We start from the raw sequence: 13,335 nt of genomic DNA, 5'->3' as shown, positions 1-13,335 counted from the left end.
CGTTCTCGTGACGTACCCTAACTGTGTACCAAATTTCAACTTTCAACTCCTAACCGTTTGGGCTCTGCGCTGATTATTATTATTATCAACTCATCTCGATTATATATATAGATCTATATTCTCAGTGAGATTAAATAATATCTTATGCATGATATAAATAAAACAAATTTGCTTTGTTTACATTTACCAATTTAAATTTACACAATTCTTTCTATACTTCGCTGAAACTGCCATTAGACACAAAACTGCTCTATAGTTAGAGACATTGTACTCGTCAAACAATTAAACATCAGTAAAATTTCAATATAAATACAGCCTTACTTAGCAGCAGATTTACTAATGATATTTAGCCTTAAAAGTAATTTTCTAATCTTACTTAATTGTACTGTGAATGAGTACATGAAAATTCAAATTTTCCTTCTTTTCTGACTTACGGAAGCCTAAAAACTTCTGAACTCTAAACCATTTACTGAATGAAATAGAATTAGAATTAAAGGTTAAAAAACATATCAGTTTTTCTTAGAGAGAAACACTTTTTTTATTACATCATATTTATCCCTAAATGCATTTCGCCAGTACACTGGCCTCTTCAGTAGGGCTCCAAAATACACAATATGATTCAATTTGCCAATCACAATAACTATCCATTACAATCTCTTACTCCATGTTTACAGTTTATATATCTGACAAGGTTTACCTAGCATTCCACTGGCACCACACCATTATTTAAATTTACAGAGTTACTTTGCATAACAATTGCAAGGTGTTCTTTAAATTTTTGTTTTACAGTTATTTCTTTACACAATTTTTACTTCATTAACATTAATTTGACAATTATTAATATTACAATGCAAAAATACTAGGGAACTACTGACTTTAAACGTACTGCAGCGAGATGTTCCGATAGTCTGATCTTCAACTTCCATTTAGTCTCGCCAACGTAAAAATTTGGGACTCCGCACGTGCATTGTAATCTGTACACCACTCCTTCCTCTTCCAACAGATCCTTTTTTCCAATATAACCAATTTTCATCAGTTCAGATGGCTTGTTTTTTTGGATTGGAGCTAATTTTATTAAAGTTTCACTAAAAATTTTTTGATATTTCTCTATAAACCTTTAATATATGGAAACAATACATATTTTTTAATTTCTTGTTTTGTCTGTACTTTATATCTATTTACCACAAAGTCGTCATACCATTTTTTAACAGATTTCTTGGGTATCCATTTAACAAAAACTTATTATTTGCTGTCTTGACTTCCTTTTCTCTTACATTAGATTTTGTTCTTCTGGAAAGAATCTTACTAATTTCCATCAAATATATATTCCTCTTTTGATTTACTGGACAATATGATTTAAAATTTATAACTTTTTTAGCATTACACGGCTTTTCGTATTTACTATATTCAAGATGATTATTAAAACGTTCAATTGTTATAGCTAGATAATTTATTTTTTTAAATTTTTCAATTTCATGAGTGAATTTAAAATATGAATTAATCTTATTTGCTTGTTCCAGTATTTGATCAGGTGACATATGATAATTATATCGTCGACATACCTTGAAAAAAATTCTATTCCTGTTAATCTTTATAATGTTTTGTCCATATCTATCATAAATATTTCTGCTAGTTTTGGGCCGATAATATCCTTACATTCTCCTTAGGAAGTATTTCGTTAATTTCTGACTTTGAAATGGTACCTTCGTTTGACAATTTCTTTAGCTTTTTTGTTAACGTTTTTCTTATATCCTTTGTTGGATCTTGTTCTAGTTCTTCAAAGTTTCCTTTGGATATGAGTTCTTGTTTCTTTCTATCTAGGTCTTGTATAGTCAGTATTATTTTGTTGTGATTTATCTGCTCTAATTAAACAAAGATTGGACTTTTCAAGAAAATTTTGTTTAAGCTTTTTAACCTATTATATTTACCTATATATTTTTTGGCTTTATAATCCTTAATATATCCTTTATCTGTATTGAATTTCTTTAAATCTTCAGCAATTTTAATTCTAATTTCTTCTTTTTCATATTCACTTTTAAATATTGTATATTCTATATCTGCTACAGTATCTATTGTTTTGTCAAAGAAAGGTAAATTCATACTAATATCAAACGATAGAAAATGCATATAATCTTCTGGGATTTTCTTTGCAGATAAATTAATGACTAAACTTTTTTGCCGTTCTATTTTTTCATTCTCTGATGGATAATTAAATAATTTACTCAATTTATCGTCTTTATATTTTATGTATTTAATATTGTTATTAGTTCGTTTATAATTACTTCTATAATTTAACGTTTTTTTAATTTCTTTAATATTTTTAAGAATATAACTAATCATTTTACCTTTCTTTCTGATCACTGATTTTAGTATTAATCTTTCTATTTTCCATATCTCTTCTTTTCTAATATAATTCCTTATTGATTTCCTTAATTTAAGTGTTCTTGGATTGGTTTCTTCACGTAGATGGCACTTGAAAAATTGTATATCCTTAATATGTCTCTCTCTTCATTCCTGTAACCTTTTCAATTCGAATTTTCGTGTACTCACTCACAGTACAATTAAGTAAGATTAGCAAATTCCGATTCCATTGTTTTAAATATTTTAATTTATTTTTATAAAGTAATTTTCTTTTTTAATTGTAGATTCTGATAGGGGAACAAAATTACTTGGGAAAAAACAGTAAGGATAAATATCATATATGAACAATTTATAACATAAATCTCTTGATCCAGCAAAAGTTATAGAAAAACAAATACTTCCAGCCATCTCAAATGGCCATTATCAGGTTCTAGAATAAAAATGTAATTAAGATTTACTTTTACTACCATTTTAATTATGTTATTCTAGAACTTGATGTTGGTCATTGAAGAGCTGAAAATATTTGTTTTTCTGTAATCTTTGCTGGGTTAAAAAGGGTTCTGCTATAAATTAAAAGGAATAATTATACTTACACTTCAACCTTATTTGTTCAGAAATTATGCCTTAACAAACTTTTAAGGAATCAATAAACATAACTTTTGCACTTTACATTTGTTTGTTCATTGTTTTCACACGTAATGCCACATTAAGAATTTATGTTTGGTAATACTTTAGAGCAATTCCAAACTACAATTCTTATTATATTTCAATTACAAGTATCCATGCTCAAAGCAGGATTCAAACAAGCAGTCTGTAAAGCTAGAAACGACACCTTAACATATTCTTTCAAACTAGCAAATAACATAATAACTTATTATATAATTATGAAATTAAAAGATTCAAGTTACATTAATACAATTCTATTCCAATTGCCTTAAATAAGCAAAATACTCATAAGTTTTGATATTTGAAATGCATTTCCAACCTTCATTCAAACTCGTCTATTTTACTTCGTATTCCTTGTCCAAGTACATGCGATCCAGAAATCCATCTAGAGTTCTGCTGCCTATTAGCAAGCATTAAAATATCAAATAATTACCATAAGTTAAAAATAACGATTACAAAAGTTTAATGCAAAAAAATTCGAAAACAATTGTGTCCATGTGACAATCTAACAAAAACAAAAATTTATACAATTTATTTTGCAATTCATCAAACAAAATGCTTTTAATTTATTTTGTATTTGTAGATGTTTAAAACGCATTTAATTTACTTTCCAATCTTAATCTAGAAATTTTATAAAATTATTATTTTTTTCTTCAATTTGTAAAGAAATACAGAAGCCCTACCTTCGTAAATGTTCTTACAATAAATTTTTACAACACAGTTCAAGCCGATCGAGGCAGTTGGATCTTAGCACTGAAGACCATGTCCATAGGAGTAAAAAGTGTCAAAAGGAACCAATATTCTACACTTAACCCTTCACAAGCATAAAGTTTGTTAACATGCAATAGACTTAATGGAGTGTGTGGCATGATTCTGAATGTATTCTGGAAGTAGTCAGTGCAATAGCTTTTCTCATATTTTCTGAGCTTTTAGCCAACTGTAGTGAAGTGAAAAATAATTTATTTTTTGAGAAATAGTTCCAGATTTTTCACTTATATTTTATCCCATTTTTGAGTCTTCAAAATTTCAGATAAGCCGATTTCTAGAGAACTATCTCGCAAAGGTTCATAGGTACACCATTGGTTCCTTTGACTTTTTTACACCTACCAGCATGGTCTACAGTTCCGAAAAAAGTCCCAACCACCTTATTCAGAGTTAGAATCTTACCATTTTTCTTAACATCTACTTTACATTTTATTAACATGTGTAAAGTTGTTATTTTTATTTAAGTTAGTAATTAAATATATTTTGTTTCTTACAGTAAATGTTTAATCAGTTAATGTTACCCTAGGTATCGAGATGGCAGCTCGTCTCCGATTCCAGAAAAACAGAAGCAAGGAAACAGTGGGGACGCATGTTCTAACCTAACCTATTCTAATAATTATGGTAATTTATCAAAATAGTTTAGGTTAGGTTAGAACGTGCGTCCCCACTGTTTCCTTGCTTCTGTTTTTCTGGAATCGGAGACGAGCAGCCATCTCGATACCTAGGGTAACATTAACCGTTTAATCTGTTATTTATAAAAACAAAAAACTGCAGAATAATAGTACTGATTTAACATTCTGTTTACACAATTCACATTATATAACAGCTCAACAATGATCAATAAGAATTCCTCCCTCAAATTTAACCACCGATTTAACTAACTTAACTTCATATATAAAAATAAGCAGGAAATATACAATTAAACAGCCAAAACACAAACAATTCAACAACATAAATTGAATTTTCCCAGATATTTCCGGAATACGATTCCAATAAGTCTTTAATTAAATCGCCGACAAAATTTGAATCTCGAAGCAGGCTATGCCGCCATCTCGTATCAAAAGACACGTCAATTGCTATATATACACATTGCCGGTAAGCGGAGAAATCTATTCTAAAATCCGGACATCACAAAATAAAAATGTGCACAAATTACACAAGGCCGCACTTCAAACCGAAACACGTGCAACCTCGTCCAGCCGGTAATTCCGTACCGTTATTCGTAAACGCATTTACTGCAGAATTGTTTTAACGAGGATGCTATTAAAATTGGCATCTTACACGCAATAGCGTATTGCATCTACCGTCTTACCCTTACGCTCATTCCAACAACGAAGTCATCATCAATAATGCAAGATCATCATCATCCAAACTAAGCCTATTTACCTGTATATCTTGCTCAACTTTAACCATATTCCAATCATCACATTCCGCTTTGATATTCCTGCACACTTCCTCAAACTCCAACTCTTGCTTTATCTCGATATCATTATCCCAAACGGGTTCCTTCTTAATGCTAAAAGGCGCATCTTTATCGAATTCTGTAACGTTAAAAAAGCCATTAAGTAATCGAATGTTTTTTTTCTCCCTCCACGTGAGGAAATCGAATAATTAAATCAAAAATTAATCAATTTCATGCGCGAATCGGCATTTAATTATATACACTTACTATCTTTTGATTCGAAGTTCATCTCCTGTCTCCCTCTTACGAGCACTCTTTCTCATTCAAAATTAGGCAATGCTTTTAATGGATAGAAATTGTATGTAGTCCACGTCACGTGAATTAACTATTCTTTGTTAAATTAACGTTTTAAACACCAATTAATGCTTTGTTTCGCAAATAAAATATTTGAATTGCCACACGTGAAAGAGATAGCGCAATTCAACTCTATACACAGTTTTGGCGCCACCTGAAGGAAAAACATAAACATCACCTAAGCGAACGTAATGTGATTAATTTTTTCGGCAAATTTTAAATTATTTCTCCGTCGGTTATTTATCATATTTACCTTTCGACGATTCGATTGTGTTACATATTTTATAATCACACGTCGTACTTTAAGTTTAGTAACGTGCGTACGGCATCGTTACTCGTACTCGCTGAGCTAAATAAAAGATAGAATGAGGACACCCACTTGACCTACTTTCCAGCGGTACGGAAAATATTTGCACCGTAGATACCTACTTGCCGATATATCTTCGTTATTTTCTATCGCAGATTTAATAAATTATCTCTGCCGTCCTCCATGATTATTCCTATACATTTATTTTCCTTTTTTTAAATATATATATACACATATAAATAAATTTAATAATTACGAAACCAATTGCGTTAGTGCGTGATAACAATCGACGATCAATCGGATAAATTTTGTAAAAATAAATAATATTAAAATCTAACTTAAAACTTTGATCTAATAAAAATTCTTTCTTCAAATAAATATGTAAATAATAATATATTGTTATATACGAGAATTTCGTCTTTATAAATGAAAGATTTTTTTTTTCCTTTTTTCCTGATTTTTCGGTTTTGCCGAGATGGCAAAATTCCTTTTTATTTAGCCCAAAATGTTTTTCTCTAGCAGGAAAATCTGGTGTTTGATAAAGACGATACAAACCGCTGCATAATTTTTTGGAGCGGCCGTCCTGGTCGCCCGTGCGTAACGGCATCGTTTTAATTAGGAGCTTTCAATTACTAGGGTACGTCAGGGAAATTACACGTTTTCGTAACGATGCAATGGATGTTTCCTACATCATATCCGCATGACTCGAAGAAGTTTGTAAGTTCTTCGAGTCATGTATTATATTTATTATTCAAACCGCAGTCATCAATCGGAAAACATCCATATACACACATAAATAAGCCTATATACATACACACGTATTAAAATAACATGCTAAAAAATTAATTTTGTGTTAAATGGAGATTCGAAACAAAGAAAAGAATCATACTTTAAGTAGGAATTTCAGCGGTTTTACGTGAATTTATTTGAAATTCCAGCTTTGTACCGTGTTTATTTTCGTCTTAACGAATTTAAAACACTTCACATAATTATTTTAAAAAATGGAATGGAGATAGTAATAAGCCTCTCTCTCTCTCTCTTTGTATTTATTTTTATTTTTTCGAAAATAGATACGACGATTCTCTCATTTGACCTCTTAGCTAACTACTCGTCGTAAAAATAATCGTTTCTGGTAAATGCCTCGGCTCTACTCTTGCGTAATGGCCTTCTGTAATGATGTTCTTCTTAGATCATTCAAGATAAAGGTGATGTTAATTGTGAATCAGAAGCTAAACCGGATCCTTCTGATGAAACATGAACTTGTTATCCGAACCATCATCAGATTATATATATATATATACACTGTACTTAATGATCGAAGTTAGGATAATGAAAATGACGCATTACGCGGTTAAAAATTACACAAAATTATGTCATAAAAATATTAGTCGTGTTACTGGAAAAATACGTGTGTTCTCTCGGGTTTATTTCTGTTCAGTTACAACTTAGCCTAATATAAGAACAAACATTGGACGAACCCAGACATGGAGAAAATTTAAGCCAATCATCAGTACTTCGATTTTATCTTTTTAATGCAATATTACTGTTTATAAGTGTACCTTTACGGATAAGCCCGAGCCTCAATGAACTTGATACGAGTCTTGTTCGTACGGTTAAGTTAGTGCGCCCGAGGGAAATCGTTATTAGTAATTACCAATTCTGAAATAAAGTGATTAACTCCAGTTTGATAAGCAATACTAGAAAGCAATTGTGTTAAAATATTGATAAAGGAAGAAGAGAGAACTTCGACCATAAAATATTGTGAACAATTATGTCAAAAGTCCTTGACAAATCGATATAGTAGTAAACTCTGTCGAATTTTTTTAGCCGAAATGAATTACAAAATCCCGAGATCCAAGTTCCAGATTACATCCCATATCTTTATTTGCTACGAAAGCACTCTGACTAAAAGAAATAACACGAAAATGCTGGAGTCAAAGCCTAAAACGAGTTAGTAACCAGAAAAAAAATACTCTTAATTTTTATAAAACGAATATTAAAAATGTTAAAATTTATTAAATTATCTTGTAATTCCGAGTTTGTAATGATTAAATTAATAACAGACGCACCCAAAGAAGAACTAAACGTAAAATTGACAAGAAAATCAGTAACGCGGCGTCCATTAAGAAGATTTGACTTCGATTCCTACCCAAGATTAAAAATCGCATTATTGGAATCCATAACATTATAGAAATTTAAGTTAGGACCTGTATATAACATCTATTTCAAAAACAATTCTAGCATTAGCGTCACGTAGCAAGAATCAAAATATCGTCGTTATCCGTAAAATCAAGAATTAAGTCTATCGAGATGCTCAATAATGAGTATTCGTGTTTACAGAAATATCAATCGAAACAATTAAGTCTATAACGAACAGAAACAAAGCTTTATCAAATTTAAGCCTAAGTCTAGCAATAATAACTTACCAGAAACATAAATTTCCAACTCACCAAGCCGCCGAGATTCTATTAACGTCAAATCTTCAGATGATCTTCCATTTATTTTCTAAAACTTCAATCAACCAAAATTGGAAATCCAAAGATAAGAGTTTTTCATGGAAGCATCATCCACGTTTCTTACGGCAACAATATGATATAAAAATACCAAGTCAATAAAATTTTTAAATCAGCAAACTTAGAAGAGCCAAGATATCTTACATTCTAAGATATCTTGGCTTTTCCAAGAAAAACTTTTAAATTTAATAAGAAAAAATCTGAGCAGGATGCAGGGGGTAAAATTTCTAGTTTTACTCCATTTGACGATGGCTTTCTGGTGGTTCTTTTTTATCACCAGAAAACCATCGTCAAATGCCATCGATCTTATCAAACTACTATTCAATAAATAACAAGTTACCACCATCAATTAAGTAGTCAGCTCCCATACATAGACTTTTTTTTTCCTTAGCCCCTGTATAGAAAGGAACAGGATCCCTTTTTCCGAATTCTTGATCTCCAACTTAGGCCTAAATCATCAAAAACCCTGACCTGGAACACTTATCCTTCATTCGAATATCGTAGAAATTCTCAAATCTTTTTTTAAAGAGTTGGACTGTGAAAAAGTAAAGTCAATAAATTAAGAAAATTTCTATCAAAGTACTTACCAGTTAAAACTGCTTTTCATTTTTTTTTATGAAAGCACTAGAATGCGAAATTCTGATCATATTCAAATTAGAATATTTCATATTGAAGTGGGTGCTGGTGACATTTGGATCAGCTTGTAGATAACATTTTGGATGTGATTTGCATAATTTATGCTAATTTCAGTCTGAAGCAATCAAGAATATTAATATCTGTTAATCCTACCTGTACTCGGAATGGATGAATGTTTTATTGAAAGGAATGATAGAGGGCAAAAGGGGACGTGGAAGACCCAGTGGAATATCTCGACCAGTTATTACGGAAAAGGCCTTACCGACAGATAAAACAGCTAGCTAAGCGAAGAAAGCTGTAAGACTGCACACATCCATGTTTGCCCACTAACCATTGGTTGAGGGGGGAGAGAGAGAATCCTACCAATCATTAGCGTAGTATATATATATATATATATATATATATATATATATTTCTTTTTTAATTTTTTTCGCACTATAAACATTAAGAGGGCTTTTTCCGAGCCCATCGTGGATTCGGTTAGCCCACAATGGTGAAGGCCAAATGATGAGGTACCGAATCCGACATCTTCGGAATAGGTTTGATTCGGTGAAATACGGTAATGCAAAATATGAGCGATCTGCCAAGGAGGATGCCTCCCGGAGGACTTTCTATTGGAAACTGGCATTTAGATATTAGACACGTAAATTAAATCCAGAAAACTCCATGTTGGCCTGGCGCGAACCCACGACCAAACTACCAGTTTCAATAGTTTTATCCATTCGTCCACTGGTAAGCACTATCCTGGACAGATCATTCGGAAAAAAAAAAAAAAAAAAACAGTTGGAGTCGCTCGCTCAGGCCCGATTCCTTGTCTCCGGAGCGGTAGCCAGATGCTTTAACCATCTCGACCATCCGACCGTTCTCGTTCAGTTTGGACATGCCCACTGAGTTGGAGTCTTCAAACATATGAGAGACATCTTGTCTAAAGATACATTCAATGACAATGGGAGGGTCGTATTGCATATTAAATTATACTGCAGTACTTAAAAGACTAGCATCCAGAAGTACGACTATGCAGACGCGAGCGAGAGAGAATATGTGGCGAAAAGAGGTGATGACGTTTCACGTTCTCTGTTTCTCGTCTGTGTGGTCGTAATAATCGAGAGCGAGAAACATGAGATCGTGAAACCTCATTACCTCTTCTCGCTCACTCGCGTCTGCATAGCGGCTAGATAGTGAGATACGAGGCTCGACACATAGCAAACCAATACAAAAATTTCTGAGAATCTCGACTGAGACTGCATAAGAACTCTAATAGCACACCATTCTCACCATTTTAAGAAACGTATTATTGCTCGTTGTTGGGTTTATAAAAGGGAAAGAACAAAACAATAGGAAAGGTCCTTGCAGACTTCCAGCAGAAATTTGAACGACAGCCTCCTGTAAAAAAAAAGTTGTGGTGGAAGCACGAGATTTTGTAGCAGTTAGAGAAAAGGATAAAGCTAACACATTGTGGTTTGGGATATACCCAGTTCAGCAGAACGTTTTCGCGTTGATTTCCTGGACGATCTCGGCACTAACTCCTCGACTTCGCTGTTTTTTCACATCTGATGGAGGGTGTGCGGATTCTTCGAATATTCTTTGTGCTACCTGTTGTAAAAATCAAACACAGTCATGCTTCCATCAGAAAAGTGTTCCTTTTGGACGAGGCTGTTGTCCAAATCTATGTTGGAAGTCTGCCACACTTTTTCATTATTTCCCGTTGTTTCCCTTTCATAAACCCAACAACTAGCAATTACATGTTCTTCAATGATATATGTTAAAAAATGACTGAATCAAGTAACTATGTTCTCTCATCTAAAACAAACAAATGGAACATTAATTTTCAATTAACAATATATCCCGTCACCCTGTAGATTCACGAGTTATGAATTCTTATAAAGAAATAATTAGATTCTAATTAAAGAATCTTGATAAATTGTTCAAATTTTAAAAAACAAATTGAACAACAATGATTTTCAACTTGCCTTTCACACTACAGTTTTCTATTTCCTGATAATACCCAATAATATATTTAAGAATTAAGTATTGTAATTAAAATATATATATATAATTCCAGAACAGCATGACTGTCCCCATCGAAAACTATTCAGCTCTTAGGATTTCAAGATTAGAATCAATTTGTTAATAGCTACCATTGCTATTAAGTCATAGTCACCCTATTCAGAGAGATTTAACATTTTTCTGCTCCTAGTAACACCTTTTTGCCACAACTTTGATAACAATATATCTTAACATTAAAAAAAAATGTTTTACTCTTAAGACATAAATAAAATTATATTCATTGCCTTAAGTTATATTTATACTCCTGTAAGTGTTTTACAAAAAAGTAATTTGGTACATTAAAGTATTTGTCACTCCAGACTTCAGCTCACTTAGCCTTTTGTAAATCCACACTTGGACCATATTAAAATCATTTGTTATTCATAAGTATCTTTTTTAAGTCTCTACCCTGAAGGCACCAAAAGAGCCTTTTTTCCCAGGTCATAATGGGATGGCTGGTGATGAGACCGAGTACATCTGGGACATGCCACTCTCAAATTCCCGAGTTGCCTTCCTCGTTTGATCCCGGGTCCATAGAGCAGTAGGCCGATCGTCTTCCTTAACTGCCTCACTTGTCTATTTCGTGCAAAATAATGAGAATTATTGTCGATCGCTAGGAAATTTTAAATGACAAGCAGCGAGTAATCCAAAATCATTTACAGGGCATAAGAAAAAAATGATATAAACTGTCATCAAATGATTTTAAAATATTTCACATTTAAAATTCTGACCATAAGGTCTGAATGGCTATCGAGTGATGTCAAAAAGCATGCCACAGTTATTTAAACTGTCCAATATCACTTCAGAAATAATACCAGTTACTATCATTTCTAAATTGCAAAATATATTTATGGCCAGAATCAATTTTATCCATTACAATTGCTGGATCTGTTTGCAAAACCAATACCACAAGATCTAGATAAACCACATAAAACTGTCCCTCGTCATTACGGTTTTGGAAATCCCAGCCAAACCTGTAATGGGCTTGCAAACCCTTAGTGCCCCAGAATATTTTTTGCAACCAATTCAACAGTTTAATTAAAAATTTAGTGTTCATCAAAAACTTTCTTCATGTAGACAATTTTCCTTTAAAAATTGAGAGAATCTTATAAAAGTTATATTGCACTTCCACATAATTACCAGAACCAACACTAAACATATTAGAAAAGTATTGTTAAAGCTAAGATTACTTAAGGGAACTCATCATACACAAATACAGTGGATAAAATTTTCATTATGGAGTCTTCAAACATATGAGAGACATCTTGTCTAAAGATACATTCAATGACAATGGGAGGGTCGTATTGCATATTAAATTATACTGCAGTACTTAAAAGACTAGCATCCAATGTTTTTACATGTGGCATACCTTTAAATGTGCTACATGAACTGCTCCAGACCAATTAAATTACCAAACGTTTTACTCTTCATTCTTAATACTTGATACTTTGTAATGAAAACTTCATCCACATGAAATTATTTTAAACATTACACAAGTTGCTAAGACATCTGAACAAAACTCAAAACAATCATAAGTGTTGTTCTGTAATTACACAAAGCACAATTTCTTACGGAATATTTTAATTTTCAAATAAAAATTTCATATCGTACTTAACTTTATAAATCAAACACAAAGACCATGCAGAATACCTACAGAAAGAAATTTGAAATGGATAAGCTTGGATATTTTAAAATCCTTAATTTAAAAATAATGTTTCATAAACAAAAAAAATTAAACATTTCATAAGATTTATTTATTAATATAAAACAAACCTTGACTAGAAAGGAGCAACACATGGCACAAATCGAAATCACAGTTATACTTATATAAAAGTTATCTTTGTTTATTTATGCAATGCTTCATATTGCACAAGAGTTTCTTGTGTAATACTACATTTTTCTTCAAACGAATTTCATCTTGCAATCAAAGTCTAAATTTGAAAATCTAACAGGAACATTGTAAGAGATAGACAAATATTACGTTCTTAAATTTGATAAGGCAACAACTATTCGTGTTTTCCAAATTACACTTTATCATGGATTAGAATTAAATATATTAATAAAAATGGAAGGCATTTCAGTACTTTTTCTCCACTTAGATATTCTGAATTGAATTATCATCATACTAAATGGCCATGCTTTCCAAATTTTACATTATATAAACATTGTTTACATGTATATTTATCCATTTAATATATTTGACATCTGACAGAGAAACTTTTTAAATTTAGATTGGTTTTATACACTCATAAATGTGAAAAATGATCATATTTAACAAAATTAAT

General features: G+C 31.7%; 1 protein-coding gene across 2 annotated transcripts in view; it reads right to left on the bottom strand.

Annotated features, from left to right (window-relative positions):
• Positions 1 to 6,128, bottom strand: part of LOC136971115 (piggyBac transposable element-derived protein 4-like) — a 47,288-nt gene extending 41,160 nt beyond the window's left edge. Inside the window, exons 1-3 of one of the 2 annotated variants that reach the window (XM_067265592.1) lie at positions 5,802 to 6,128; positions 5,462 to 5,726; positions 5,179 to 5,333 (exon numbers count right to left, since the gene is read on the bottom strand). In XM_067265592.1, coding sequence (XP_067121693.1) covers positions 5,179 to 5,333; positions 5,462 to 5,483 — 177 coding nt within the window. In that variant the 5' untranslated portion in view covers positions 5,484 to 5,726; positions 5,802 to 6,128. The remainder of the gene's footprint in view (positions 1 to 5,178; positions 5,334 to 5,461; positions 5,727 to 5,801) is intronic. The other variant, XM_067265591.1, reaches the window with a different exon arrangement.
• Between the last annotated feature and the right edge of the window lie 7,207 nt (positions 6,129 to 13,335).

Source organism: Centruroides vittatus, unplaced genomic scaffold (assembly GCF_030686945.1).
Source record: "Centruroides vittatus isolate TY-2023 unplaced genomic scaffold, ASM3068694v2 contig_2328, whole genome shotgun sequence".
Taxonomy (NCBI): Eukaryota; Metazoa; Arthropoda; class Arachnida; order Scorpiones; family Buthidae; genus Centruroides; species Centruroides vittatus.
Note: the sequence above shows the minus strand (reverse complement) of the source record. Positions and strands in the feature narration are given on the sequence as shown.